Here is a 23,437-nt window from a genome sequence, read left to right as displayed (position 1 = left end):
GGCACCTCCTCCTGAAAGGAGTGACGTCAGGCTAGAGCTCCCCGAGCACGTCTGGAGGACCCCAAACCCCGGCGCTCCAGCCTCTTCCGTCCCGGGCCGTCCGACTTCTCAGCGACTGTGCGGCAGTACCCTCCGGCTGTTTGCTCGGTTGGTGATTTGGAAGGGAGGGGTGGGGGATTAAAAATAAGCGTGACCCTGAGGGAGGAGGAGGGCTAGAGGCCGGATTTCTGAGTGTTTGAAGTAGAAAGGGAAACACATCCATCAAGGGGACCGGAGAGGACCCCGGGTCCCTGGGGAAGCAGGGTCTCGGCGCTGGATTTCTAGGTCCCTGGGGGTGATACCCGAGACTGGAAGAAGGGGACAGGGCGGAGGACTGAAGTCCAGGGCCAGAGTGGGATTGTTCGCAAAGAAAACGGCCGGGCGCCCCCTGACCCCCGTCTTCCCCGTCGCTTGCTTTCCAGCTATGCCTCTACCGCGGGGTGACGTCACCGCCTTGCTCCTGGGGCCCCCGGGCGCGGGGAAGTCCGCGCTGGTTGCAGCGCTGTGCAACAAGGACGTGGACGTGGTGGAGATCCCCGATGGGCGGCCGGACCCCGGGCTCCCCAGCCTGCGAGCTGCGGGCCCAGGCCTCTTCCTGGGTGAGCTGAGTTGCCCACCCGCTGCGCCGGGGCCCTGGGCAGCGGAGGCCAACATGTTGGTCCTGGTGCTGCCCAGCCCCGAGGGGACCGACGAGCCCTTGGCCCCAGCGCTGGGGGAGGCAGCGCGGGCCGCACTGGCCCGAGGAACCCCGCTGCTGGCTGTGCGGAACCTCCGTCCTGGGGACTCACAGGATGAAGCCCAGGCCCGGGATCAGACAGCGGCCCTCCTGGACGGCGCTGGGTTGGGAGCGGTGCCTCTCTATGTGCTGCAGGCGGACTGCGACAGCTGCGAGGAACTGGAGCGCCTGCGGGCGACGCTGCGGAGCCAGGCGGAGGCGCTGCAGAGGTGAGCCTGGCGTTTCAGGGTGGGCTGGGGAGGCCTGGTCTTTTCATGTAGACCTCACTCCAGAGGTGCTGTTAAGTCTTCCCAGACCCCGCCCCCCGCAAGTTTGGGGCCAGCCTTAACGCATAACTGCTGGAGGCCCTGCTCCCAAATCCAAGAAGCCAGGCCCCGCCCCTTAGCGCACGTTCCATGGTCAGGTTTTGTGGTCAGCGATGCTACCATCGATGCTACCATCAAGCAAGCGGCTCTGCTAGACCCTCTTTTGTTAGAGAGGCCCCGCCCTTTGCTGGGGGCCTGCAGGAGGTCGGGACCTGTCATCCAGCTCCCGCCTCCTGAGTGCTCTGAGGTCACCAGCCCCTCTCCCTAAATAGAATTCTAGAAGAGGCTGAGAGCTGTCACCCAAATACTGCCCCCGGGCAGAAGTGTGAAGAGGGGCTCCCTCTTCCACACAAGCTTGTGATCCTCACAGAGCTTTTACCTGAAGGCTTGGAGTCTCCAATCTTCCTCGTCCTCCCCATCAGCATGGTTCTCAAGTGACCCCAGTTGCCCTAAAGCCACACCCTCAGTGAGCTTCATTATTTCTGGGTACCCTCCCCCATCGCCATTCTTTAATCTCCTCTCATTTTTGTGCCCACTTGCTGGCTGCCTCCTGAATTTTGTCCCCCAGCTGCCTCTGGCTTAGGGAGGGCAGCCTCCCCCCCCCCCCCCCCCCCCCAGTCCCACTGCTCATCTATTTTCCTTAGCCACGGTCCCCTGGGAAGAACTAGTAGATGAGATTTCTCCCTGGTCTTTCCTCCCTTCCTTACACCCAGTGTCAGGAAAGAGCCCTCTTGGTGACCTTGCCCATATGGAATCGTGAATGGTGCTACACTTTCATTTAGTGCACAATACAGTGTTGATTCTGTCTTTGTTCCAAGCCCTGCCTGCCGAGTGTTTTACCCCACCCAGCACAGCCTTTTCTTTTTTTTAATATATTTTATTGATTTTTTTTTTACAGAGGAAGGGAGAGGGATAGAGAGTTAGAAACATCGATCAGCTGCCTCCTGCACACCTCCTACTGGGGATGTGCCCGCAACCAAGGTTCATGCCCTTGACCGGAATCGAACCTGGGACCTTTTAGTCCGCAGGCCGACGCTCTATCCACTGAGCCAAACCGGTCAGGGCCAGCACAGCTATTTCTTAACCTTGCAGGTCCCTAGGAAAAGCCTCACCCCAAAGACTCTGCGCCGGGGAAGACAGCTGGGTCTGGTTTTCGGCCCTGTTGGAAACCTAAGCTCATTCAAGCCACCCCATCCCTGCTTTAAACCTCTCCCTTTTCATCTTAGCCCTGGTTTCTATTTGCTGGGACATCAACTGGCCCCTCCCTTTTCTGCTCCTTCGTCACTCAAGATTATTCAGAAAGTTCCACATTTGTCATCATGGCCCAGTCCTGTCCCCTAGCCCAGCTCCCTTTTCTGCCTTTGACCCTATCCCTTCCTGTCCCCACAGGCTCCTGCCGCCGGCTCAGGATGGCTTCGAGGTGCTGGGAGCAGCTGAGCTAGAGGCTGTACGAGAGGCCTTCGAGAAGGGTGGCCTGGAGGCAGCGCTCTCCTGGGTTCGTGCTGGCCTGGAGCGACTGGGTAGCGCCCGGCTGGACCTGGCCATCGCTGGCACTGCTGACACGGGCTTTGTGCTGGACATGCTGCTTGGGTTGGATACGGGGGACCCAGGTGCTGTGCCTGCTTCAGCCCCCCCTGGGCCCACACCCTACCCCGCCCCAGAGCGCCCCAATGTGGTGCTCTGGACCATCCCTCTGGGCTCCGCGACTACTGCTGCCGCCCCCCACCCAACCCACTACGATGCCCTCATCCTGGTCACCCCTGGAGCCCCCACTGAGGAGGACTGGGCCCAGGTCCGGCCCTTGGTGCTACCGGATGCCCCGCTGGTCTGTGTGCGAATAGACGGTGAGGGCGAGGACCCGGAGTCCCTGGAAGAAGAGGAAAAGGCCGAGAAGCCCAGCAGGGAGAGCTCAGAGAACGCAGGTGGAGGGGGGTTGGAGGGGGCACGCAGCGAGGGAAGAGACCAACGTGGCCCTGGGTCGCAGAAAGCAGGCGATGGGGAAGGTTCGGAGAAAGCAGGCAGTGAGCCTTTGCAGCAGGTTGGCGGCAACACGAAGCCATCGGGCAGTGGGGACCCTGAGGACGACACGTGGGAGGTGCTGGAGGAGGCGCTGCCGCCCGTGTTCCCCCTGCGGAGGGGCGGGCTCCCCGGGCTCTGCGAGTGGCTGCAGCGCGCGCTCCCCGCAGCCCAGGCGGGCGCGCTGTTGCTGGCGCTGCCCCCCACGTCCCCGCGTGCAGCCCGAACCAAGGCTGCGGCGCTGCGGGCTGGGGCTTGGCGGCCGGCTCTGCTGGCTAGCTTGGCGGCAGCCGCAGCACCCGTACCCGGGCTCGGCTGGGCCTGTGACGTGGCGCTTCTGCGCGGTCAGCTCGCAGAGTGGCGGCGGGCGCTGGGGCTCGAACCCGCAGCGCTGGCCCGGCGCGAGCGCACGCTGGGCTTGGCTCCCGGGGAGCTGGCCCAGCGGACGCGCTTCCCGGGCCCAGTGACGCGCGCCGAAGTGGAGGCGAGGCTGGGCGCCTGGGCTGGCGAGGGCACGGCCGGGGGAGCGGCGCTGGGGGCGCTCTCCTTCCTGTGGCCCGCAGGCGGCGCAGCGGCCACGGGCGGCCTGGGCTACCGCGCGGCCCATGGCGTCCTGCTGCAGGCGCTGGACGAGATGCTGGCGGATGCGGAGGCCGTGCTGGCACCGCACGCGCCTGCGCAGTGAGAGGTGGGGTGAAGGCCAGGGCCACCGGGGTGCTCCGCCAGGGGCTGAGGACTCCCAAGTCCGGTTTAGAGGAAGGGGTGTGGGGGTCCAGACTCTGGCCTGGGATGTCTGGGCCTCAGATAACAGGGCAAGTATGTCTCGCCAATCCGAATCCTGGGTGCTTGAGGGGGATGAGGATGGCTGTTGGTTGGGTTATGTGACTTCTAGTCACCTGGATTCCTAGGTCTGGAAGGGGAATGGAATCTGGGAGTCAGGACTCCTGATTTCTCTGGGGATCATGGGGCAGGACCCCTGGACTTGTGTCCTGAAGGGAGTTGAGCAGTTGGACTCTAGAAGGGAGTAGATCCTGGATGTACGGGACATCTAGTCCTCCAGGGGTAGGTGGTGTGGAAGCCCTGATTCCTGGTGAGGGACTCGTCTGTCGTCCTGGGGGTTCCAGGATGGAGGAAGGGATCTGGGTTCTCCAGGGAGCTGGAACTCTTGGACTTCTAAGGCACAAAGGGATGTAGGGCGTAGGCTTTCTAGGGGGAAGGATGTAGTGGGCTTTGAACCTTCATGAGGGGGAGGGCAGTCTCGCGGGTCTCAGACTCCTGGCTCCCAAGAGGCCTGTGGACCTTGGTTCCTGACTCCTGGATGGTGGGAGGTCTGCGTCTAGAGGAGGGAACAGGGCTATGTGACAGAGCTAGAAACCCTCCAGTCTCTCTTGGGGAGGAGAGAGATGTTCAGTATTTGCTCCTGGGGAAGGGGGACCCCAGCATTTGTGGGGAGGATGGCCACACAAAAATGAGGGGAGGAGGTAAGGGGCCTGGTGGGCTCTGGGGGGTGGCCAGACACCAGGAATGAGGCTTTCTGGCAGTAGACGGGCAGGAACCCGTACCTCAGGTATCTCCTGCAAATCCCTAATGGATGTGGTCCTGGAAATGCCCCTCTCTCTGGAGGGATAAGACCGCCCCATTTCATAGGTGCTGCGTGACTTGGGAGCTCTCTGGGGAGTCTGTTCCTCTGTCCCCCGCTCTCCTATCGTGGCTTCTGATTTTGGACTTGGTTTCTGCTGTCGTTAAACCTGAACCCTTTCTGGTCTTGGCATTTTTGTCCATCTGCCTTTTTGGAGAAGCCGCGGTGCTGCTGCACTAATCCACACGTTTCTGAGTTGGCTCCCTTGGTGTACACAGGGGTGCCGCAGTGAGCGAGGGACCCAAAGACCGCTGGGCAGGTGTTGCCGCCTGTGGGAATGGGCCGCAGTGAGGCTAAGGCAGAAGCCATGTGCCTGGGGGGTTGTAGGCTGCGCCTACACGCAGAGGAGCAGCCACAGGTCACAGAATTCTTCAGTGTCAATAACAGCAAGTGGGGGGGGGGGAAGGGGGGAAAAGGGGGAGACCAGCAAGGGGGACCTGAGAGGCCATCCAGTAGAACCACTTCTGAGCTAGCTAGGGAGAGCAGAGCTCAGAGAGGGCAGATTCTAGGCCCCACAGCACACAGAGGCTCTATGTGGCCTGCCCCCTGCCTTTTCTCATTCTCTGCCTCACCCCATCCCCCAACCAGCTGCTAGGTCTTCCCTCTGATGCTTGAGTGGGCCATCTGGGGCCCTGCCTCAGGACCTTGGAACTTGTTCATTCTGCCTAACATTTCCACGCGTGGCTCCTTCTGTCAATCAGGTCTCAGCTCAAATGTCCCCTCAGAGACCGTCCCTGATCACTCTAACTGAAGTAGCTCACCCCTCCCCCCCCCAAATATTCATCTCGGCTGGTTCATTTTCCTTGTAGTAATTATTACTGTAGACAATTATTTATTTACCTATTATTAGCTATTACCCCCTTGTCTGTCTTGTTCTATGCTGTACCAGCACCCAGAAGAGTGCTTGACACACAGTAGGTGCTTAGTAAATATTTATTACTTTAATTTATTCGTCAGCACTAGGACTGGAAATGTAGGTTGTCGGTCTCTTGCCACAAGACAGGGAAAAGGATTGAGATGAGGAGAGGAAGTGCCCGTCTGAGCTCGGGGGTCCTGGGAAGCAAGCACAGCTTTGCCACCGTCACCCTGGGTGGCTTGGACCAGTGCCTTATTTTCTCCTCTGTGAAATCCAAGTGCTGGATGACAACCATCACTTCTGAGACCCCATTTCCTTTGACAGCTGAAGACAAGGCTAACTGATCTGAGGGGCAGATGCTGGAGGGCTGGCTCCCCCGTCTCCAGCTTGCACTCCCACCACCGGCACAATTTGTCCCCTTCAAGTTGAGATGGTGAAGATGGGAAAAGGCATTTATTTGGCTCTACACAGAATGGCTCCAGGCACTGTCAAAGCTCTCAGTCTTAGGGGAATACAATTCTACTAGTATAGCTCTAGGATCAGACAGTCCTGCTGAGTTTGGGGGTGACCTGGTGCAAGTCACTCAGCAAATGGTGTCTACCTTACAGGGTATTGTGAGAATTCAGTGTATCTGTAGGTACCTGCATTCTCTCTCACATGCCAACATACTGCAGCCCCCCTCCCCGCCCCCGAGAAGCCTGGCACACTGGGAGTCAAGAGGTCGTCTGGTTGCCCTTGTCCACACGCCCTCAGCCCCGGGCAACACCAAGGTGACTCTATTCTGGTTCCTTTTGCTCACAGAGTGCCCTCGTTGTCTGTCGTTTTGACACCATCTCTGATTTGGTCCTGTCTGACATCTCTGCTCTAAATTCCCTTTGCCCTTATGCCAATGGGGATCATGCCAGAGATCCTATCTGAGAAGGCAAGACCCAGTTTTGTTTGCGTGTGCCTGTTGTTGGCGAGTGCTGGTTGTGTTCCTGTATATAATTGTATATTGGTACTCTCGAGTGTCACAACTACCTTCTGGAGTGGTTGGTTGCCTTTTAAATCATGACTTTTGATGGTATTTGACTTTTAGACCTCGTGGAGGCATAAGGTTGCTAGTGCGTTATCTGTCTGTGAGCATCCAAGCAGAAAAGACTGCGTCTCCCTTGTGGACAGACCACTGGCTGCCATGGGGGTGTGTCTACGTGGCACCTTCAGCCTGGAAGACCCTCAAAGGCAAGAATTCAAGGAAATGCATGATGAGTCTCGGTGTTGCCATCTGCCAAAAACAGAATAGACACAAAGAACTTGAGCATTGATCCCATCTCAGCACCTTAGCTGAGTTTCTTACATTTCTGGATAATGATGGAAGGACTTGTGTCCATTGGGGTGGAGACCATCAAAGGGTGAATCGAGGGTGTGGCTGGCCTGTGGTGCTTTTTGGAGGAGTGAATAAAAATGAGTAGAAATGCCATTCCGTGTCTGTTCTTTTGGGATTTTAACTGGAGCTGGAAGCCTGGACTTGTGGGTCTAAGGGAGGATGGAGCCAAGGCTGGGGACTCCTGGGCCCCGGAAGGGGAAGGACAGTGGGGGTTCTGTACAGGAAAGCTTCCCTTTAGCTGGAATCAAGAGACTATCTGGCCCCACCAGCATGGCTCAGTGGTTGACCATCGACCTATGAACCAGGAGTTCACAGTTCCATTCCCAGTCAGGTTAGGGCACATGCCTGGGTTGCGGGCTCGATCCCCAGTGTGGAACCTGCAGGAGGCAGCAATCAATGATTCTCTCTTATCGTTGGTGTTTCTATCTTTTTCACCTTTTCCCATCCTCTCTGAAATCAATAAAAAAAATTTTTTTTATTTTTTTTAAAGAGAGGGACTATCTGTATCTGAGTTGCCTCCCTGGGGTTGGGGTGGACCAGTGACTGTTTCGACCTTGGGGGCTGGTGATGGTAAAGCATCTTCTATCGAACCTGCCTGGTCCATTAATGCCTCCAATTTGTTCAGCCTCTCTGTAGCCATGCCCTTGGATAGTCCCTTCTCATTCTGACTCCAGACCTGGCCACGTGACAACAGGAAACATGATACAGGCAGAGGCTTGGGAAGTGCAACAGGAAACCCCGGATACGCTGCTGGGTCATAAGAGACGTGGCCCAGTCAGCCTTGACACCCCAGTCCACAGCGTGACAACCCTCCGAAACAGAGCTGCCTAGCTGACAGGCAAATGAACCCAACTGATCCCAGACCAAATTGCTGACCCATAAATTCATGAGCAAAATAAAAGGTGATTGTTCTAAGCCACTGACTTTTAGATTGGTTTATTACATAGTAAAAGATAGCTAATACAGGCTTGTTCCTCCTCTCTGATGTGGTCTCTTCCCCCCCCCCTCCCTCAACATGACCAATTAAATAAAAGCTTAAGCTCTGCCCCTTTGTACCTGTGTGAACTCCAATGTGACATCCCTTCTGAGCCTCAAATTCTTTTCCTGAAAACAGGAATGAGACTAGTCGTGCCTATCGCATGAGGTTGTGAAGATGAGAAAGTGCCCCTAAGAGGCCACAGTGGCCATTGACGCTGTCTATGAAACATGACCAGGTCACAGGATAGGGTTGCACTCCCGGCCCCCAAGGGGTTTGGTGGGGCCCTGTGACCAGCTCCATCTGAAGAGTTGTGTCAAGTCGTTTCTGAGTCACAGCATTTAATCACTCATGTGAGACTTCCCTGTGCACAGAAATGGGCAGTGTTCACGTTTGTGGCTGCCTTAGGATGATAAGCAGAACACCTGTGGATGGTGCCAAACACAACACGTAGGTGAAGGAAGAATCAAACTTTTGTGAGCGGGTGCTTGTTCAACAAATACCATTCCTCTCCCTCCCACTGGGGCGGGGGCGGGGCGGGGGGATACGTCCCTGCTCCCTGAGTGTCGGCTTGGACCGGCTTGGACCGTCTGCTTTGCTTTACTCGGTGAAATGTTAGCAGACCTGGCATCAGCAGGAGCTTTCAGCGCACTTGGCTTTTGTGCTGCTGTGATCTGCCAGGGAGCCACTAGTCCCAGAGGTTTGTGAAACCCCGAAGAGGAGAACTTGAATCCTCCCAAAACTAGAGCCAAATCAGCCAAAGCATGACCAGGAGCGGAGCCACCTCGGCCTCCCACAAACCCTTAAGAAAGAAGAATGCTTATTGTCATGTCTGTTTTGAGATGCGTTGTTACACAGCATGCCTGCACATGCGTTGACTAATACAACCTTGTTGTTTTAAACCACTGAGATTAGGGACTTCCTTGTTACTGTAGCGTAATCTAGTCTGTCCTGATGAGGACAATGTTTAGCACCTGCAGACTAATGGCCATTCAGTAAGTGGCAGCCATTATGATGATTACTACTTAGGCATATAGTCGCTAGAAGCAACACTGCCTTAAAGGTGCTGGGCACTGCATTATCTGCTCTGTTAGTTTTTTATTTTTTATTTTTACTTCACTCTTACAACAACTCTATGAGGTTATAACTATTAATATCCACATTTTGCCAACATGAAAACAGGCAAAAAGTGGGCAAGCTTACTCAAGAGAAGTGATCAGGACTCTGATCCTCCCTAGGGGTTGACCCAAGGCAAGTGACACCCTAATCTGTGCCTCAGTTTGTTTATCTGTAAAATGGGGATAATAATATCAATGGTAGAGTTGCTGTGATTATGAAATGAAGTACAGCATGGAAGACATTTAGCACAGGGTCCCAGCATGGAGTAACCCCTTCATAAAAGCAGGGTTTCCCCCCCTCTCTCTACAACACACTTCCCTGCGATGCATCATGTTACAAAGACTCCGGGCTTGCTCAGTTAATCTGTTTAATTATAGGCACCCAGGGAGCTGCAGGCTGAGACAAATGGGGACGTCAAGCCACACGTTCCTCGGTTCTTCACTCGCCCCTGCCAGGGGGCTGCGGGGCTGGCAGGCAGTCTGCTCGGCGGAGGAAGTAGAGATAGGAGGCCGAGGGCACCTCGGCGCCAGGCTTGGTGTTGCAGGCGCTCTCTGTGGCACAGCCTCGAGTGGCAAACCTGGTGTTGATGATACCTGGGAGGGAGAGTTCAGAACGGAGTCAGGGCCCCCAACCGCGCCGTCCTCGTGACCTAGAAATCTCGGGCCTGCCACCTCCTCACCCAGTTCTCTGGGGCCACCATCTCCCCTAGAACCTGGAAGCATTGGCTCCCTCCAGTTCTGGGGGCCCCCGTGCCCTCCTTCCGAGACCCAGGTGCCCCTCACCAGCCTGCACTCTGCCAGCGAAGTAGATGCAGTGGGTTTCGGGGCCAACACAGCGGGCGGCCTGGGTCCCCGGGCACGCCTCCTGGAAGGGCACGATGCAGGCGGGACACTGCAGGCCATTCTCCGTACGGTTGTTCTCGGGAGCTGGGAGGAGGGCGGAGCACAAGGTACAAAGAGACCTTTAGGAACACCGCCCCCCGCCCCCCCCCAATCTCACAATAACCCCGAGGAACGGCGGTTATGGGCCCTGCATTTACAGGAGCAGAAACAGGCTCTCGAGCAAGGTGCTTGCCCAGTGTTAGAGCGCACAGGTGAGCGGAGGGCGAGGGCACACACACTGGCTCGTGGGGCAGGCTGGAAGAGACTCATGAGGCAGGGCTGAGCTGGCACTTACGGGGCACCGAGCCGCGATTGCAGCCGTCGCTCTGGCAGCAGTGCGTGTTGGACACCATGTAGTCCTTGGGGCCCATGGTGGTGGACACGAAACCCGAGTAGCAGTCGCTGAACTTCATGCAGGCCTTGTAGCTGTTCACTGAGTGGTGGCCCTCTGAGGGATGGGGACGGGACGGGAGGGCTTGGGTAGTGTTGACCCCTGCCTGGGGCCTCTTCCAACCCCACAGCTTCCGCACCCCAAGACTGTCTAGGATGGTCTTTTCCAGCCCCCCTAAAGCCATACCCCCTTATCTACCCGGGGTGCAGTCTGGAGTGGTTTCTTAGGTAGCTCTCCCCACCCCCTACCTCATTACCATAGCCCCTAGCCAGCCTTTGGTGGTCACTTGCTGTTCCCCATTGCCAAGCCCAGGTCTGCCTAACGAGGTCCTTCTCACCGCTCCCCCCCCCCCGCCATGGCCACCCCCTAAAGGTCCTGTGGATAGTGCTTTCCCAGGTCATCTATGGCTACCCTATGCCCGCATGAGATGCTCTCTCCCAGCCTTCACAGGCTTGGGAGCCACTTTCAACAAACCGTGGGGTGCCGGCCCCCACACCACCGCCCTGAAACGTCCACATCCCTCTCTAGTGTCCTCCAGGTTTCTTCATGGTCACTCCCTAGACCTCCAACTGAGGGCCTCTTGCCACCCTCTTTGGCTACCCCCAGATCCTGCCTTAAGTGGTCTCCTCCAGTCTCCACGCCTTCCCCCACTCCACATGTGGTCTCTTCCAGCCCCATCCAAAGGTGTCCCCCTCTTCACTTCACCCAAGGGTGGCTTTCCCCTCAGCTTCCTCTCCCCCACACCTCCACCCCCGGGTCTGTATCTCCCTCCTATCTGGGGAGGTAGGTGTCCTTCCCCCACCTGCCAACGCGGACTAGGTCCGGAGGGCAGCCTGCCACCCTCTACCTCACCTTCCTTACACGCCCCTCCTGCTGGGATGGTTCCTTCCTACACTCAAGGTTGCCCTTCACCTGCTGTCACAGCCTTCATTCCTACACCATGCCCCATTCCACCCCACCCCCAACCCTCCGTGGTCCCTTCCATTGCTCCCCATCTCCCCCTTCCTTGATCGAGTCTGGGCTGGTCCCTTCCATCTAAACCCCCCCTCCTCTCCCCTTCTACTCAGTAGCCTCCCTCCTGCCCCTTCTCTACATCTCCATGCTTTGGGATTATCTCCCCTCTCCCTGCTCCCGTCTGCTGTGGTTCCTTTTATTTCTCTCCTCCCACCCCAATGTCATCTCTCCTCCTCCTGTCCGGAATGGTCTCTTCCAGCCCGCACGACCCCCACGATCATCGCTGGGGTAGTCTGTTCCTCCCTCCCTCCCTCCCAAACCACCCCAGCCTCTTCCTTCTCCTGATCCGCCCCCCGCCTCTGGCCTCTTAGATTCTTCCCGTCTCACTGCTCTGCTCCCCGTGTCCTTTCCTCACCCCGTCCAGCCCGAAAAAAGTCCCTACCCCCCCCCCCCCCCCATCTTCTCTCTTGGAAAGTCTCGTTTCCGGAAACCCCTGACGGCAATGGTTTCTATCGCTCCCCTGCATTCCCTTTCCTCCATCCACCTCGGAACCGTCTTGCCCTCTCCCCGGCCCGCCCACCACCGTGCCGGTCCCTCCCCTCGCCACCGCCTCCCCCGGGTTGGGCGCCGGGGCTCCTACTGGTGCTCGACTCCCCCACGATGGCCACGCAGGCGTCCTTGCCGGCCTCGCAGGTCTTCATCTTCCCGCTGCACGTGGGCCCGGAGCCCCTGCACACCTCGCAGCTCAGCGGGCGCCCTGCAGGGCGGAGGGCCGGGCTGCAGTCCGGGCTGCTGTGGCCCAGGGACCGCGGAGATGCGCGCGGGGGCGGGGGCGGGCGGCTCGCTGTTCCCGGGTGGGGCGCTGCCCGCTGCCCGGGGAGCTGTCCAGCGCTCTGCCAGGGACGCGCTGGGGATGCCCGCAAAGCTGCTTCCCGAGGCGGGAAGCGACTCCACCACGGAGCCTGTTCACCTAATTACAAGGCTGGGGACTTGGGACGCTGGGTCCCCTAGAAAGCTCAGGGCCAGGGAGGGAGGGAGGGGGTCCGGGAGGGGCCAGGGAGGGGGTCCGGGAGGAGGTTCCCATGGGTTTTTGTGAAGCTTCAGGCCCAGCTGGTTCTTGGATGTGGGACCCTCCTTCTCGTAGGAACCACGTGTAGGTCTGTGGACAGTAGAAGCTCCGGAGGGGGAACCTGAATCTGAGGTCTGCATCCCAGTTCAAGAAGGGAGAGCGAGGACCAGGAGGGCCGAGGGCATGGCCTCCTTGACCCCGAGAGAGGAGGCAGCTTGGGGCCCAGACCCCTGGGACCTGGGGAAGGTGGGACTTGCCTGAACTCCTTCCTCTGAGGGAGGAGTGGCTGGGGGCTTGATCTCCCTAGAGTCCAAGAAAAACGATAATCTCTCCCTCTCTCCCCAGTTTTTAAAAATTTCCCTTCTTAATCATGCTTTCTAGAGTTTAAATGTCTTATTTTGAGACCCCCCTCCTGGGGGACGGAGGGTTCAGCCCACCCTGCCCCCTCCTTCCTCAGAGATCCAATCCAAGAGCCTTTGAGCTTTTCCTCTCTTGGGGCCCCAGTCTTCCTCTTCCCTTAGCTTCTGCCTTCAACATGACCCTGAATTCCCAGGACGCCCGCTCTCTCCCTCGGAGAGACCTTGCTGACTGCTCTCTCCTGGTCCTCTCTTTCCCGAGGATGCCAGGAGGCCGAGCCTCTGGTCACTTACCGAGACCCAGCAGGGCGGCGAGCAGTGTGAAGGCCAGCAGGAAGGTGCTCGGTGTCCTGGACGGCCTCATGGTGTGTGACCCAGCAGCCCCAGGTTCCCGGTACTTATAGGAAGCCCAGGATGGGCGGGTCCGGACCCACCTTCACCCTGGGGAGAGAAAGAGCTGAGGTAAGATCTCAGGGCAGGCCTCTGCGGCTCTGGGTTGGGGAGGTGGGACCAGAATCCAAAAGGAACCTGGGCACCTTGTGCCCAGGCCCCTCCTCCACAGGGACCCCAGGAGTCTGGGCTTCCAGCCCCTTCTATCAGGACTCAGAGGGGCACTTTCCTGTTTTCTCACTCCCCGTCCCCCCCCCCCCCCCGTTTTTTTTTTCTGGCCTGAAGCCCAAGGTCAAAATCAGGGTCACTCGATTCCCTGTAGGTGTAGGGCAGCTACAAGGTCTGAGAACCCCTCTCTCTTCTCTCTCATCTCAAGGAGGCACCCTGCGTGGGTGGGGCCCTACCTGGGAGCGCCGAGCACGTCCAGGCTCGTTCTGCGGGGGCACAGGAGGCTTGTCTCCCTTCCCTTCTTCATGGGCTTGGCTCATACTCCCTGTTCTTTGTTCGGGCTGTCTCCAGCTCCTACCCGCCTGGGGCTGTATCTCCGGGTCTGCCGAGGACCCGAACAGAAGGGGTGCCTGTCAACGGGGCAGCGATGGGCGTGGTAGGAGACAGATGCCCACAGGTCACATTGGGAAACTGAGGCATGGGTGGAAGCACTCTAGGCTGGGTGTGTGTGTTTGGTTTGGGCTTATGCTTTGTGTTTTATTGAGGGAGGTTCTTGACCCACTCTCTCCTGGCCTCAGGCATAACTCTGGGAGAGAGCTGAGATTTTTTTTTCCTTTGTGTGTGGTGGGAAGCTAGCGGGGGAAGAGTGTAGCTGCAGGACCGGTGGAGGATCCTGTTGCGGTAGGCTCCAAGGCTCTCTGCAAAAATTCGCTCAGGTTTGCGGTCCTTTGGGCGGTGACTATGTTGTCCAATGAGAATGGGGAATTTCTTCTAGGGACCAATCCCGGAGGCCGCTCCTGTTGCTAGGCGCCCAGAAAAAAACGGGATGTGCGCATCACCGGAAGGAGGGGCTAAGGAGGGCCAGGGCCAGGGAGAGGCGGGGCTAGAGGAAAAGCTCGTTGCTAGGGAACTCGGAGCCACTCTCCGGAGAGGCCGGACTGCGCCGGCGCCGGGTTGACGCGTGCGCCGGCGCGCCGCGGTTTGAAAGGCCCGAGCCTCGCGCGCGTGCGCACTTCAGCGCGCGCAGGGCGCACCCCCTTCTCGCGCCCCCCCAAACTCGGACCCTCCTTCATCCTTCACGTCCCGCGAAGCCCACGACGTTGACATGCCGGAGATCCGCCTCCGCCATGTGGTGTCCTGCAGTAGCCAGGACTCGGTGAGGCACTGGGGTGAGGGGGGTTGGGAGACGTAAGGGAATTCCTGAGGGGGCTGGCTCCGTGGGAACTTGTGGCGTGTACAAGGGACCTTCATGGGCGTCTGAGGAGGGTCCGGGGGGATTCCCAGGAGGCTGTAAGGGGATTCTGAGAGAGATTTGGACTGGGGGGACTTCCGGGAGTCTGTGGAAGTCCCGGAGAGAAAGGAGGAAGGGGAGCGCTTCCTCGGGGAGCTCAGGGGTGAACTTCCAGGGCAGAGTGGTGTGGGGGACTCCGGGCAGAGCGTGGGGAGAATTAACGGGGTCACTTACATCTGGGGGGTCGCAGAGGGCTTGGGAGGACTCGGAGGAATAATCTGGAGGTGGGGGACCTAGCTTTCATCTCGGTACCCTAACATTCCCTTTCCCGTTCTCCTCTCCAGACCCACTGCGCAGAAAACCTTCTCAAGGCCGACACTTACCGGAAGTGGCGGGCAGCCAAGGCAGGCGAGAAGACCATCTCAGTGGTGCTCCAGGTGACCCTGCCCCCCCCCCTCTCCTTAGGGGAGCCTGGGGACCCGCGGCCAGACCCTGCTCCCCAGTCCGCTGGCAGCGGGTTGAGGGTTTTCCCCTGGGCCTCAGCTTCCTTTCCTGACAATGGCAGCGTGTCTCTGTCATCTCTCTCTTTCTCTCTCTCCCTCTCCCTGTCCCTCTCTCCCCGTCCCTCTCTATCTCTCTCCCTCTCCCTCCCCCTCCCCCTCCCCCCTCCCCTCCCCCTCCCCTCCCCTCCCCCTCCCCCTCTCCCTCCCCCTCCCCCTCCCTCTCTCCCTCCCCCTCCCCTTCTCCCTCCCCCTCCCCCTCCCCCTCCCCCTCCCCCTCTCCCTCTCCCTCTCTCTCTCCCTCTTCCCCATTCTCCTCCCTCCCTTCCACTCTCTGTAAAAATCAATGGCAAAAATATATCCTATGGTGAAGACTAACAACAACATGGCAGGAAGGGTAGTTTAGACTGGCCACTCACTTCTCCCCTCCCTGTGCTTCAGTTTCTCTGGACTTGTTTTCTCATCTGTCTTCTGGGAATAATGAGATTCAGGCCCAGGGTTGTTGTGATAATTTGGTGACATAACGTCTGCAGGAGTGCCCTGTCAACATGTAGGTGTTTGTGTAAAGGGAGGGATTCCTGTTTTTATAACTGAGTGATGATTCTGCTGGGCTCTCTTATGATCCCAGGGAAATGTCCTGTGACCCCAGGAGGATCACCCCGTTCTGTACCTCAGTTGCAGTGGGAACAGAGAGACTGAAAGCAGAGGAGACAGGACATGGGGGTGAGGGAGTCCGAGGGGCCGGAGGGAGGCACAGGGTTCTCCGACCTGGGAGACTGAGGGAGACAGGGCTGCTGTAACTGAAATGGGAAACTAGAGAGGGGCGGCCTGAGAAGGTGATGTGTCCACTTAGCATGTCCAGGTTTGATATGACTTTGGGATTTCCAAGGGGCGTCATCTGGCTGGCAGTTAGGGGTCGGACCTGGAGCTGGAGACAGGTGTGGAAGCTGCTAGTACAGGGATGGGACCTGTAGATTCAAGAGTGGGTGGATTCAGTTGTTCATTCATTCATTGGATAATCCTACCTATTAAAATAGCAATATGCAAATTGATGGTGCCTTCGCTACGCCCAAGCCACGCCCACCAACCAAAGCCACGCCCCACCAGCCAATCAGGGTGAGTATGCAAATCACCCAACAAAGATGGCGGTTAATTTGCATACGCTGAGGGAGGGAGGAGTGAAGACTGAAGACAACTTAGAAGGAAGAGGGAGGAAAAGCGGAAAGCAAGGTGGCTGCCAGAGGGAAACCCCGGGCAGGGCGGAGCGGGGCGGGCGGCAGCGGCGCATGGGTGCAGGCCTGGCGGCCGCAACGGCAGCACATGTGGCCGCTTGCAGGATTCTTCCTGCAAATGGGCTACTAGTTAGTTATAAAGCACCTTCTATAGGCCAAACTGTTTTAGATATTGGGGCTATATATCAGTGGACAGCATCAGACATAGACATGTCAGTCCTGTGGAGCTTTCATGTTAGTGGGGAAAGTCAAAAGTAAAACGTAAGTCAGCTGACGAGTGCTGTGGAAGAAAACCAAACAGTTAAGAGGAATGGGGAATGCCTCAGCTGGGGTAGGAGGCAGTAGCAAGAGGTATTTATTTATTAAAAATATTTATATTTATATTTTTATTGATTTCAGAGGGGAAGGGAGAAGGAGAGAGAGAGAGAAACATCAATGATGAGAGAGACTCATTGATTGGCTGCCTCCTGCACACCCACTGGGGATCGGGTCCACTACCTGGGCATTTGCCCTGACTGGGAATCGAACCGTGACCTCCTGGTTCATAGGTCGACCACTGAATCACGCCGGTCGGGCTTAAATATATTTTTATTAAGTTCAGAGAGAGGAAGGGAAAGGGAGAGATAAAAACATCAATGATGAAAGAGAATCATTGATAGGCTGCCTCCTGCACGCCCCCCACTGGGGTTGGAGCCCGCAACCTAGGCACATGCCCTGACTGGGAATCGAACCGTGACACCCAGTTTATGGGTCAACACTCTACCACTGAGCAACACTGGCCGGGCAAGAGGTTTTTATTTAAATAGGGACTTAGGCAAGGCCTCCCTGAGGTGACATTTAAGCAGAGTGAGCTATGTTGTGAGCTATGCAGATTTCTGGGCTCCTAGGCGGGCTGATGCCGGCCTCAAAGGAGCAGCTGGGAGGCCTATGGGGGTGGAGTGGAGTTAGCCAGGGGGAGAGAAGTTGGAGATGAGCTAATAGGGTTCGGATGGAGGGCCCCATGACACTTAAGGCCTGAAAGCCATTGTAAGGACTTAAGCTTTTACTCTGGTTGAGAGGGGAGCCACTGAAAGGTTCTGAGCAGAGAAGAAATAGAATCTGACTTAGGCTCTCGCAGATCCCTGATTTCTGTGTTGAGAATAAACTGCAGGAGGCAAGTGTCTGAGCAAGCGGCATTGCCGTGGTTAACTTATCTCATGTCAGAGATCCTTTGGGAAATCTGATTGCTTTTGGCAGCTGCCAATGTGCAGGGTGCCTCCATAGTCAGTGAATGCTAATTTGGGTTCTTTTCAAGCAAGTGATGAGGGTAAAATTTCTGGACATCAAGACACATAGACTAATCTGTGTTTTTTCCCTTCCCAACAATATTATCTACATCTGGATGTTACCACATACGGTTCAGCCCTGTGCTCTTGAGAGCCCACATACCTTTTTTGCTTGCCACGGCCATAGAATCTCTGTTGCCAACCCATCACTTCCTCTTAGGAGGGGAGTTTCCATCTGTTTGCTAACTTCTGGCCAGAGGGGATGGTGGGACACAGCCCAGGTGTAACTCCAGTGCCCCACTGGAGGTGGGTTGTTTAGGAGAAATGTTGAACAGCAAGGTGGCACACGTTTCTCTTTTGTTTTTCAGTGGTTTTCTTCTTTCTTTTTATTTTTTAATCCTCAGCCAAGGACATTTTTAGAGAGAGAAGAAGTGTGGGAGAGAGAAACATTGATCAATTGCCTCCTAGATGCACTCTGATTGGGGATCGAACCTGCAACCTAGGTATGTTCCCTGACCAGGAATCGAACCCACAACCTTTTGGTGTACTGGATGACACTCCAACCAACTGAGCCACACCGGCCAGGGCTCAGTGGTTGCAAATCAGTTGGTTTTAAATTGGTTTTCACCTTCTTTTGATGTGTAACATGTGTACAGCAAAGCACACAGTTCTGTGAATCCTCACAGACCGCAGCTGTCATCTGCTCCACACTCAGATCAAGTAACAGGACATGCCACCCGCCACCCCCCCCCCCCCCCCAGACCTTCTTGTGTTCCTTCTTGTCACTGCCCCCTGGAAGGGTAACCATGATCTTGATTTTTAACAGCATCGATTTGTTTTGCCTGGTTTTGAATTTTATGTAAATGGAATCAGACAGTATATACTTTTGGGTCTGGCTGCTCTCCATAGTATGCTTTGTTTTTTTAAATATGTTTTTATTGATTTTGTTTGTTTGTTTTAGAGAGGGAGAGGTTGAGAGCGAGAGAGAGCGAGAGAGAGATCCCTGCCGTTGTGGCTCAGTGGTGGAGTGTGAACCAGGAGGTCATGGTTGGATTCCCCATCAGGGCACATGCCCAGGTTGGGAACTCGATCCCCAGTGGGGGGCATGCAGTAGGCAGCTTATCAATGACTCTCTCTCATTGATGTTTCTCTCCCTCTCCCTTCTTCTCTCTCTAAAATCAATAAAAGCATATTAAAACATTAAAATTACATAGTATTTTTTCAGATGATTATATCTTGGAGATCCATTGCCATTGCATAAATTTGTACCTTTTAAAATTCATTCTTTTAAATTATACATAACATTGCCTTTCATGGATGTGAAACAGTTTTTATAAGATGTCTCTTAGGAACTTTGCAAACCTCCATGCGCCATTTGTTTCACTGTCATGAATTATGACTTCCTGCGAAAGGTGCACACAGACCTGGCTGCAGATGACAGTCATCTTGTGCTTAAGTCCTTCTGTTAACAGCTGACACTGCACACTCTTTCTGAGGTAAAACTCACATAACATAAAATTCACCATTGTAACCATTTAAAGTCTACAATTCAGAGGTTTTTAGTATATTGACAGTGTTTTGCAGTCATCACCCCTCATTGGGGATGTTTCCATCACCCCCAAAAAGAAGCCCTATAACCATTAAGCAGTCACTCCCTGTTCTCCTTTCCCCAGGTTGCCCCTGGCAACCACTGATCTACTTTTTGTTTCTATGGATTTACCTATTCTGGCAGGCGAGAATTCTACCACTGAACCACCAATGCGTGCTTGGATTTACCTATTCTGGACATTTCATATGAATAGGCTCACACAATGTGTGGCCTTTTGTGCCTGGCTTCTCTCACTTAGCATATTGTTCTCGAGGTTCCTCCATGTTGTAGCATGTGTCAGTGCTTCATTCCTTTTTAGAGCTGAGTAATAATCCATCGTTTGGATAGACCATACAATGTGTATCCATTCATAAGTCTGTGGACATTTGATTTGGGTTGTTTCCATGTATACACATTTTTATCAAAAATTTTTTATTTATCAAAAATAAGAAAGAACAGAGGAGGAAGTCAGAGAAACACACTCTGGCTGGCTGGAAGCAGCAGCGAGCATCTATGCTCTGAGCAGCCTGTGGGGGCCATGTGGCAACTGAGAGTTGTGCCCTGACTGTCAGCTAGGAATGGGAACCTCAGTCCTTCAGCCACAAGGAAATGAATTCTGCCAATAGCCAGTCCTTGTGAAAGAGGACCCTGAGCCCCAGATGAGAACCACAGACCTAGCCAGCATTAGATTTCAGCCCCGTAAAACCCTGAGCTGAGAATCTGGTCATCCTGTGTTGGATTTCTGATCTACAGAAACAGATAATAAATGTATGGTGTTTTAAGCTAAGTATCTATACTAATAAAAGGGTAATATGCTAATTAGACCGGGAGACCTTCCGGACATCCTTCTGGACAAAGCCATGGTGGTGGGGCCGAGGCAGAGGCGGTTAGGGGCGATCAGGCCAAGAGGGGAGGGCAGTTGGGAGTGATCAGGCTGGGGGGGGGGGCAGTTGGGGGCGATCAGGCTGGCAGGGGGGCAGTTGGGGGCAAAAAGGTCAGCAGGGGGGGCAGTTGGGGGTGATTAGGCCGGCAGGGGGGCAGTTGGGGGCGATTAGGCTGGCAGGGGGGCAGTTGGGGGTGAGCAGGCCGGCAGGGGGGGCAGTTGGGGGCAAGCAGGCCAGCGGGGGGGCAGTTGGGGGCAATCAGGCTGGCAAGGGGGGACAGTTGGGGGTGAGGAGGTCAGCTGGGGGGCAGTTGGGGGCGAGCAGGCCTGCAGGCAGAGTGGTTAGGGGTGATCAGGCAGGTAGGCAGGCAGGTGAGGGGTTAGGAGCCAGTGGTCCCAGATTACAAGAGGGATGTCCGTCGAACATCCCCCGAGGGGTCCCAGATTGGAGAGAGTGCAGGCTGGGCTGAGGGACACCGCCCCCCCCCCCCCCCCCCCATGCATGAATTTCGTGTATCGGGCCACTAGTATGGTAATAAAAAAAAGAAAAGAAAATACAAGGGAATCTCTGTGTGTGTAAAGTAGAAGTAGTTATAAGACTCATTCATTTAAAATAATTTAAAATACAAAATATATACATCCTACTAAATGTGGGGCCTGTTGCTTTATATTGTGGGAGAGGTAAAGATGTTGCATTTTTACCTGAAGGGGAGTTGAGAAGGAGTGTTAGTTTATAGTCAGAAAGTAGGGCCCACATTTCTTTGCTAGTCATAGTTCTCTGTGACATGTGAGCTGTTTATTTAAACTAAGCCTCAGTTTTCCCATCTGTAGAACTGGGATCGTAACAGACCCTTGTGAGGATTCAGTGATGCCTGGCCCAGGAAGAGCTTTGTCAACTGTGGTGGGCAGAATAATGGCCCCCGAAAAGATGCCCCATCCTAACCCCCAGAACCCGTGAATATGTCACTTTACATGGCAAAGGGGACCTTGCAGATATGATGAAGTTAAGGATCTTGAGATGGTGAGGTTAACCTGGATTATTGGGGGGAGGGGAGGAGAGGACAATATGATCACAAGGGTCCTTATAAGGGAAAGAGGGAGGCAGCAGAACTAGTCACAGGAGATGTGGTGATGGAAGCAGAGGTTGGAGCGATGCCATTGCTGGCTGTGAGGCTGGAGGGAAGGGCTACAAGCCAAGGAGGCAGATGGCCTCTAGGAGCAAGGCAAGGAAGTGCTTCTCCCCCAAAGTCTCCTGAAGAAACAGCCCTGCGGACACCTTGATTTTAGCTCAGTGAGACCAACTTTCACACTTCGCACCTCCAGGTCTGTGAGCTGTGTTGTTTTAGCTAGGAAGTTTGTGGTACTTTGTTATAGCAGCAGCAGGAAACGAATATACTACGCACCTAGCACTCAGTGAGAATCTAAAAACGTTAGCCATGGCGATTCTTTTGTGACAGATGAGAGCACTGAGGCAAGCGACTCACCAAAGCCACTTGGTCAGAGAGAGGAGAGTCAGAATTACAACTCAGGGCATTTGTTTCTTCAGCAAATGGTCCCTGGGAGCTTCCTGTCCATTCATCCATGAGGAATGTACTGAAGGCCTCTGGTGATAAAAGGATCAGCTGACATTTATGGAATGCTTGCCCTGTGGCAGGCACTATTCAGGGGGCTTCGTGTGTATTCCTCATTTGAATCTTCACAACTGTATGAGGTAGAAGTTGTTGCTGTCCCCATATTATAGGTTAGGAAACTAAGGCCCATGGGGTGACATGAAACCATTTGCTCCAGGATCACACAGCGGTAAGGAAGCAGAGCTGGGATGGATCGGACATTGTTCTTGGCACTGGAGACACAGTAGGGAATGACTCATATTGCCCCTGTCCTCATGGAGCTTAAAAGACAGATGCTAGACAAATACAAATAAAAATATAACTAGATAATATCAAGTGGTGATAAGAAAAATAAAGCAGGGACGGGGGATAGAGAAGCACCTGGTAGGAGGTGGGAGGCTACTTTGGTTGGTCTGAAGCAGCATCTGAGCAGACCTGAAGGATGGAAGGATCAGCCGCAGGAAGGTTTGGGGGAGGGGTAGACTAGGCGGGGGAGGCAGGTGGAAAGGCCCTGCGGTGGGAAGGAGCCAGCCTGTTCTCAGGCCAGGAGGAAGGCAGCATGGCCGGAGGAGAGCCACCACGTGCGGCAAGAGGCCCAGAAGTCCGGCTGGGACTTGTGTGCCTGGGCAGCACCACACCGTGCGGGGCTCTGAGCTGGGGGCAGCGGTGGAGGCGGGCAGAGTCGTCAGGAGGCCAGCACGGCTCAACCTTGGGGAGGCCCCTCCCTCATCACTTCCTCTCTCTTCAGCCTGCTCACCTGGTGGGGAAGGAGCCCTAACCAGTGCTAGCAAGCCTGCACGGTCTCTGGTCCCAGCTCTGCCACTCACCAGCTGTGTGACCTTAGGGAGTTACATAACCACTTCCTTCCTCCATTTGCTCATGTATAAAATGAAGATAATAATAGCCCTGCCTTGCAAAGCCGTTGTGAGGAGAGAAGATGCACGCATTATGTGCCTGGCACATCGTGGGCCCTTAGATGTTCACAGCAGCTGTTGTTATGGTTGTTAGTATCTGTGTCATCTCGGCTCTCTTCAGAAGGAGGGTTATTATGAGGACCCTCCCTTTTACATGTGAGTGCGCTGCCTCTCAAAGAGGTTGTACGTCACCCAGGGTTGCACACTTAGAAATGACAGGGCTGGATTTGAACCCAGGCTTGACTCATCCCAAGTCCAGGCTCCTTCCTTCCATGTCGGGGTGCTCCTGTGTGTAGCCCTGTGCAGGTGATGTCTGTGTGAACTCCTGACTGGGAAGTGACAGGGCAGATTGGAGCATCAGATGATCCGAGCGGTGGGGGTAGATGATCTGAGCAGTGGTGGACTAGGTACCTTTGAGGGTTGGAATAACTTGTCATTCTATATGTGTGGTTTTTAAAAAATTATTACTGATTTCAGAGCGAGAAAGGGAGAGGAAGTGAGGGATAGAAACATCAATGATGAGACAGAACCACTGATCGGCTGCCTCTTGCACACCCCCCACTGGGGATTGAGCCTGAAATCCGGGCATGTGCCCTGACTAGGAATTGAACCGTTCATGGGTCAATGCTCAACCACTGAGCCACACCAGCGGTCTAAATTGTCATTCTAGGATCCAAATACAGGAGTCCCAAACTAGAAAGCAGGAGACTTGCCTCAGCGGTTCCCAACTGCCTTCCACCCCCACCTGGCTTTCTGCACCCTTAACTGTCAGAAGGGGGTGGCAGGTCCTACAGGTAGCTCTTTCCTTCTTTTGACAAATAATTACTGAGCATCCTATATAATAAAAGGCTAATATGCAAATCGACCCAACAGCAGACGACCAGTCACTATGCCACACACTGACCACCAGGGGGCAGATGCTCAATGGGGAGTGCCGCTCAGCCAGAAGCCGG

The 23,437-nt window shown here is 55.3% G+C and overlaps 3 protein-coding genes across 4 annotated transcripts in view; 2 read left to right on the top strand and 1 right to left on the bottom strand.

Annotated features, from left to right (window-relative positions):
• The first annotated feature begins 9 nt into the window (after positions 1-9).
• On the top strand, positions 10-7,043 carry IRGQ (immunity related GTPase Q). The gene is made up of 3 exons (XM_079759649.1): positions 10-147; positions 462-984; positions 2,470-7,043. The coding sequence occupies exons 2-3, from the start codon at positions 464-466 to the stop codon at positions 3,779-3,781; spliced, it is 1,833 nt and encodes a 610-aa protein (XP_079615775.1). The 5' UTR covers positions 10-147; positions 462-463; the 3' UTR covers positions 3,782-7,043.
• Positions 7,044-9,464: 2,421 nt separating this feature from the next.
• Positions 9,465-12,047, bottom strand: PINLYP (phospholipase A2 inhibitor and LY6/PLAUR domain containing). Its single transcript, XM_079799361.1, has 4 exons — positions 11,919-12,047; positions 10,229-10,381; positions 9,835-9,978; positions 9,465-9,645 (listed from the first exon to the last, which is right to left on the bottom strand). The coding sequence occupies exons 1-4, from the start codon at positions 11,977-11,979 to the stop codon at positions 9,491-9,493; spliced, it is 513 nt and encodes a 170-aa protein (XP_079655487.1). The 5' UTR covers positions 11,980-12,047; the 3' UTR covers positions 9,465-9,490.
• Positions 12,048-14,188: 2,141 nt separating this feature from the next.
• The window catches only part of XRCC1 (X-ray repair cross complementing 1), a 29,314-nt gene continuing 20,065 nt past the window's right edge, over positions 14,189-23,437 (top strand). Inside the window, exons 1-2 of one of the 2 annotated variants that reach the window (XM_079800378.1) lie at positions 14,189-14,417; positions 14,837-14,929. In XM_079800378.1, coding sequence (XP_079656504.1) covers positions 14,367-14,417; positions 14,837-14,929 — 144 coding nt within the window. In that variant the 5' untranslated portion in view covers positions 14,189-14,366. The remainder of the gene's footprint in view (positions 14,418-14,836; positions 14,930-23,437) is intronic. The other variant, XM_079800377.1, reaches the window with a different exon arrangement.

The sequence above is a fragment of the Cnephaeus nilssonii genome (assembly GCF_951640355.1).
Source record: "Cnephaeus nilssonii genome assembly, chromosome: 20".
NCBI lineage: Eukaryota > Metazoa > Chordata > Mammalia > Chiroptera > Vespertilionidae > Cnephaeus > Cnephaeus nilssonii.
The sequence above is the reverse complement of the archived record's forward strand: the minus strand, read 5'-3'. Positions and strand labels throughout refer to the sequence as shown.

Bases quoted from the DNA above. Each gene is read 5' to 3' on its own strand.
- IRGQ (XM_079759649.1), top strand. From the start codon at position 464: ATGCCTCTACCGCGGGGTGACGTCACCGCCTTGCTCCTGGGGCCCCCG. The intron at 985-2,469 runs GTGAGCCTGGCG...CTGTCCCCACAG, and splicing joins CAGGCGGAGGCGCTGCAGAG to GCTCCTGCCGCCGGCTCAGG.
- PINLYP (XM_079799361.1), bottom strand. From the start codon at position 11,979: ATGAAGACCTGCGAGGCCGGCAAGGACGCCTGCGTGGCCATCGTGGGG. The intron at 10,382-11,918 runs GTAGGAGCCCCG...CCCATCCCTCAG, and splicing joins CGTGGGGGAGTCGAGCACCA to AGGGCCACCACTCAGTGAAC. The intron at 9,646-9,834 runs GTGAGGGGCACC...TCTCCCTCCCAG, and splicing joins CGCTGGCAGAGTGCAGGCTG to GTATCATCAACACCAGGTTT.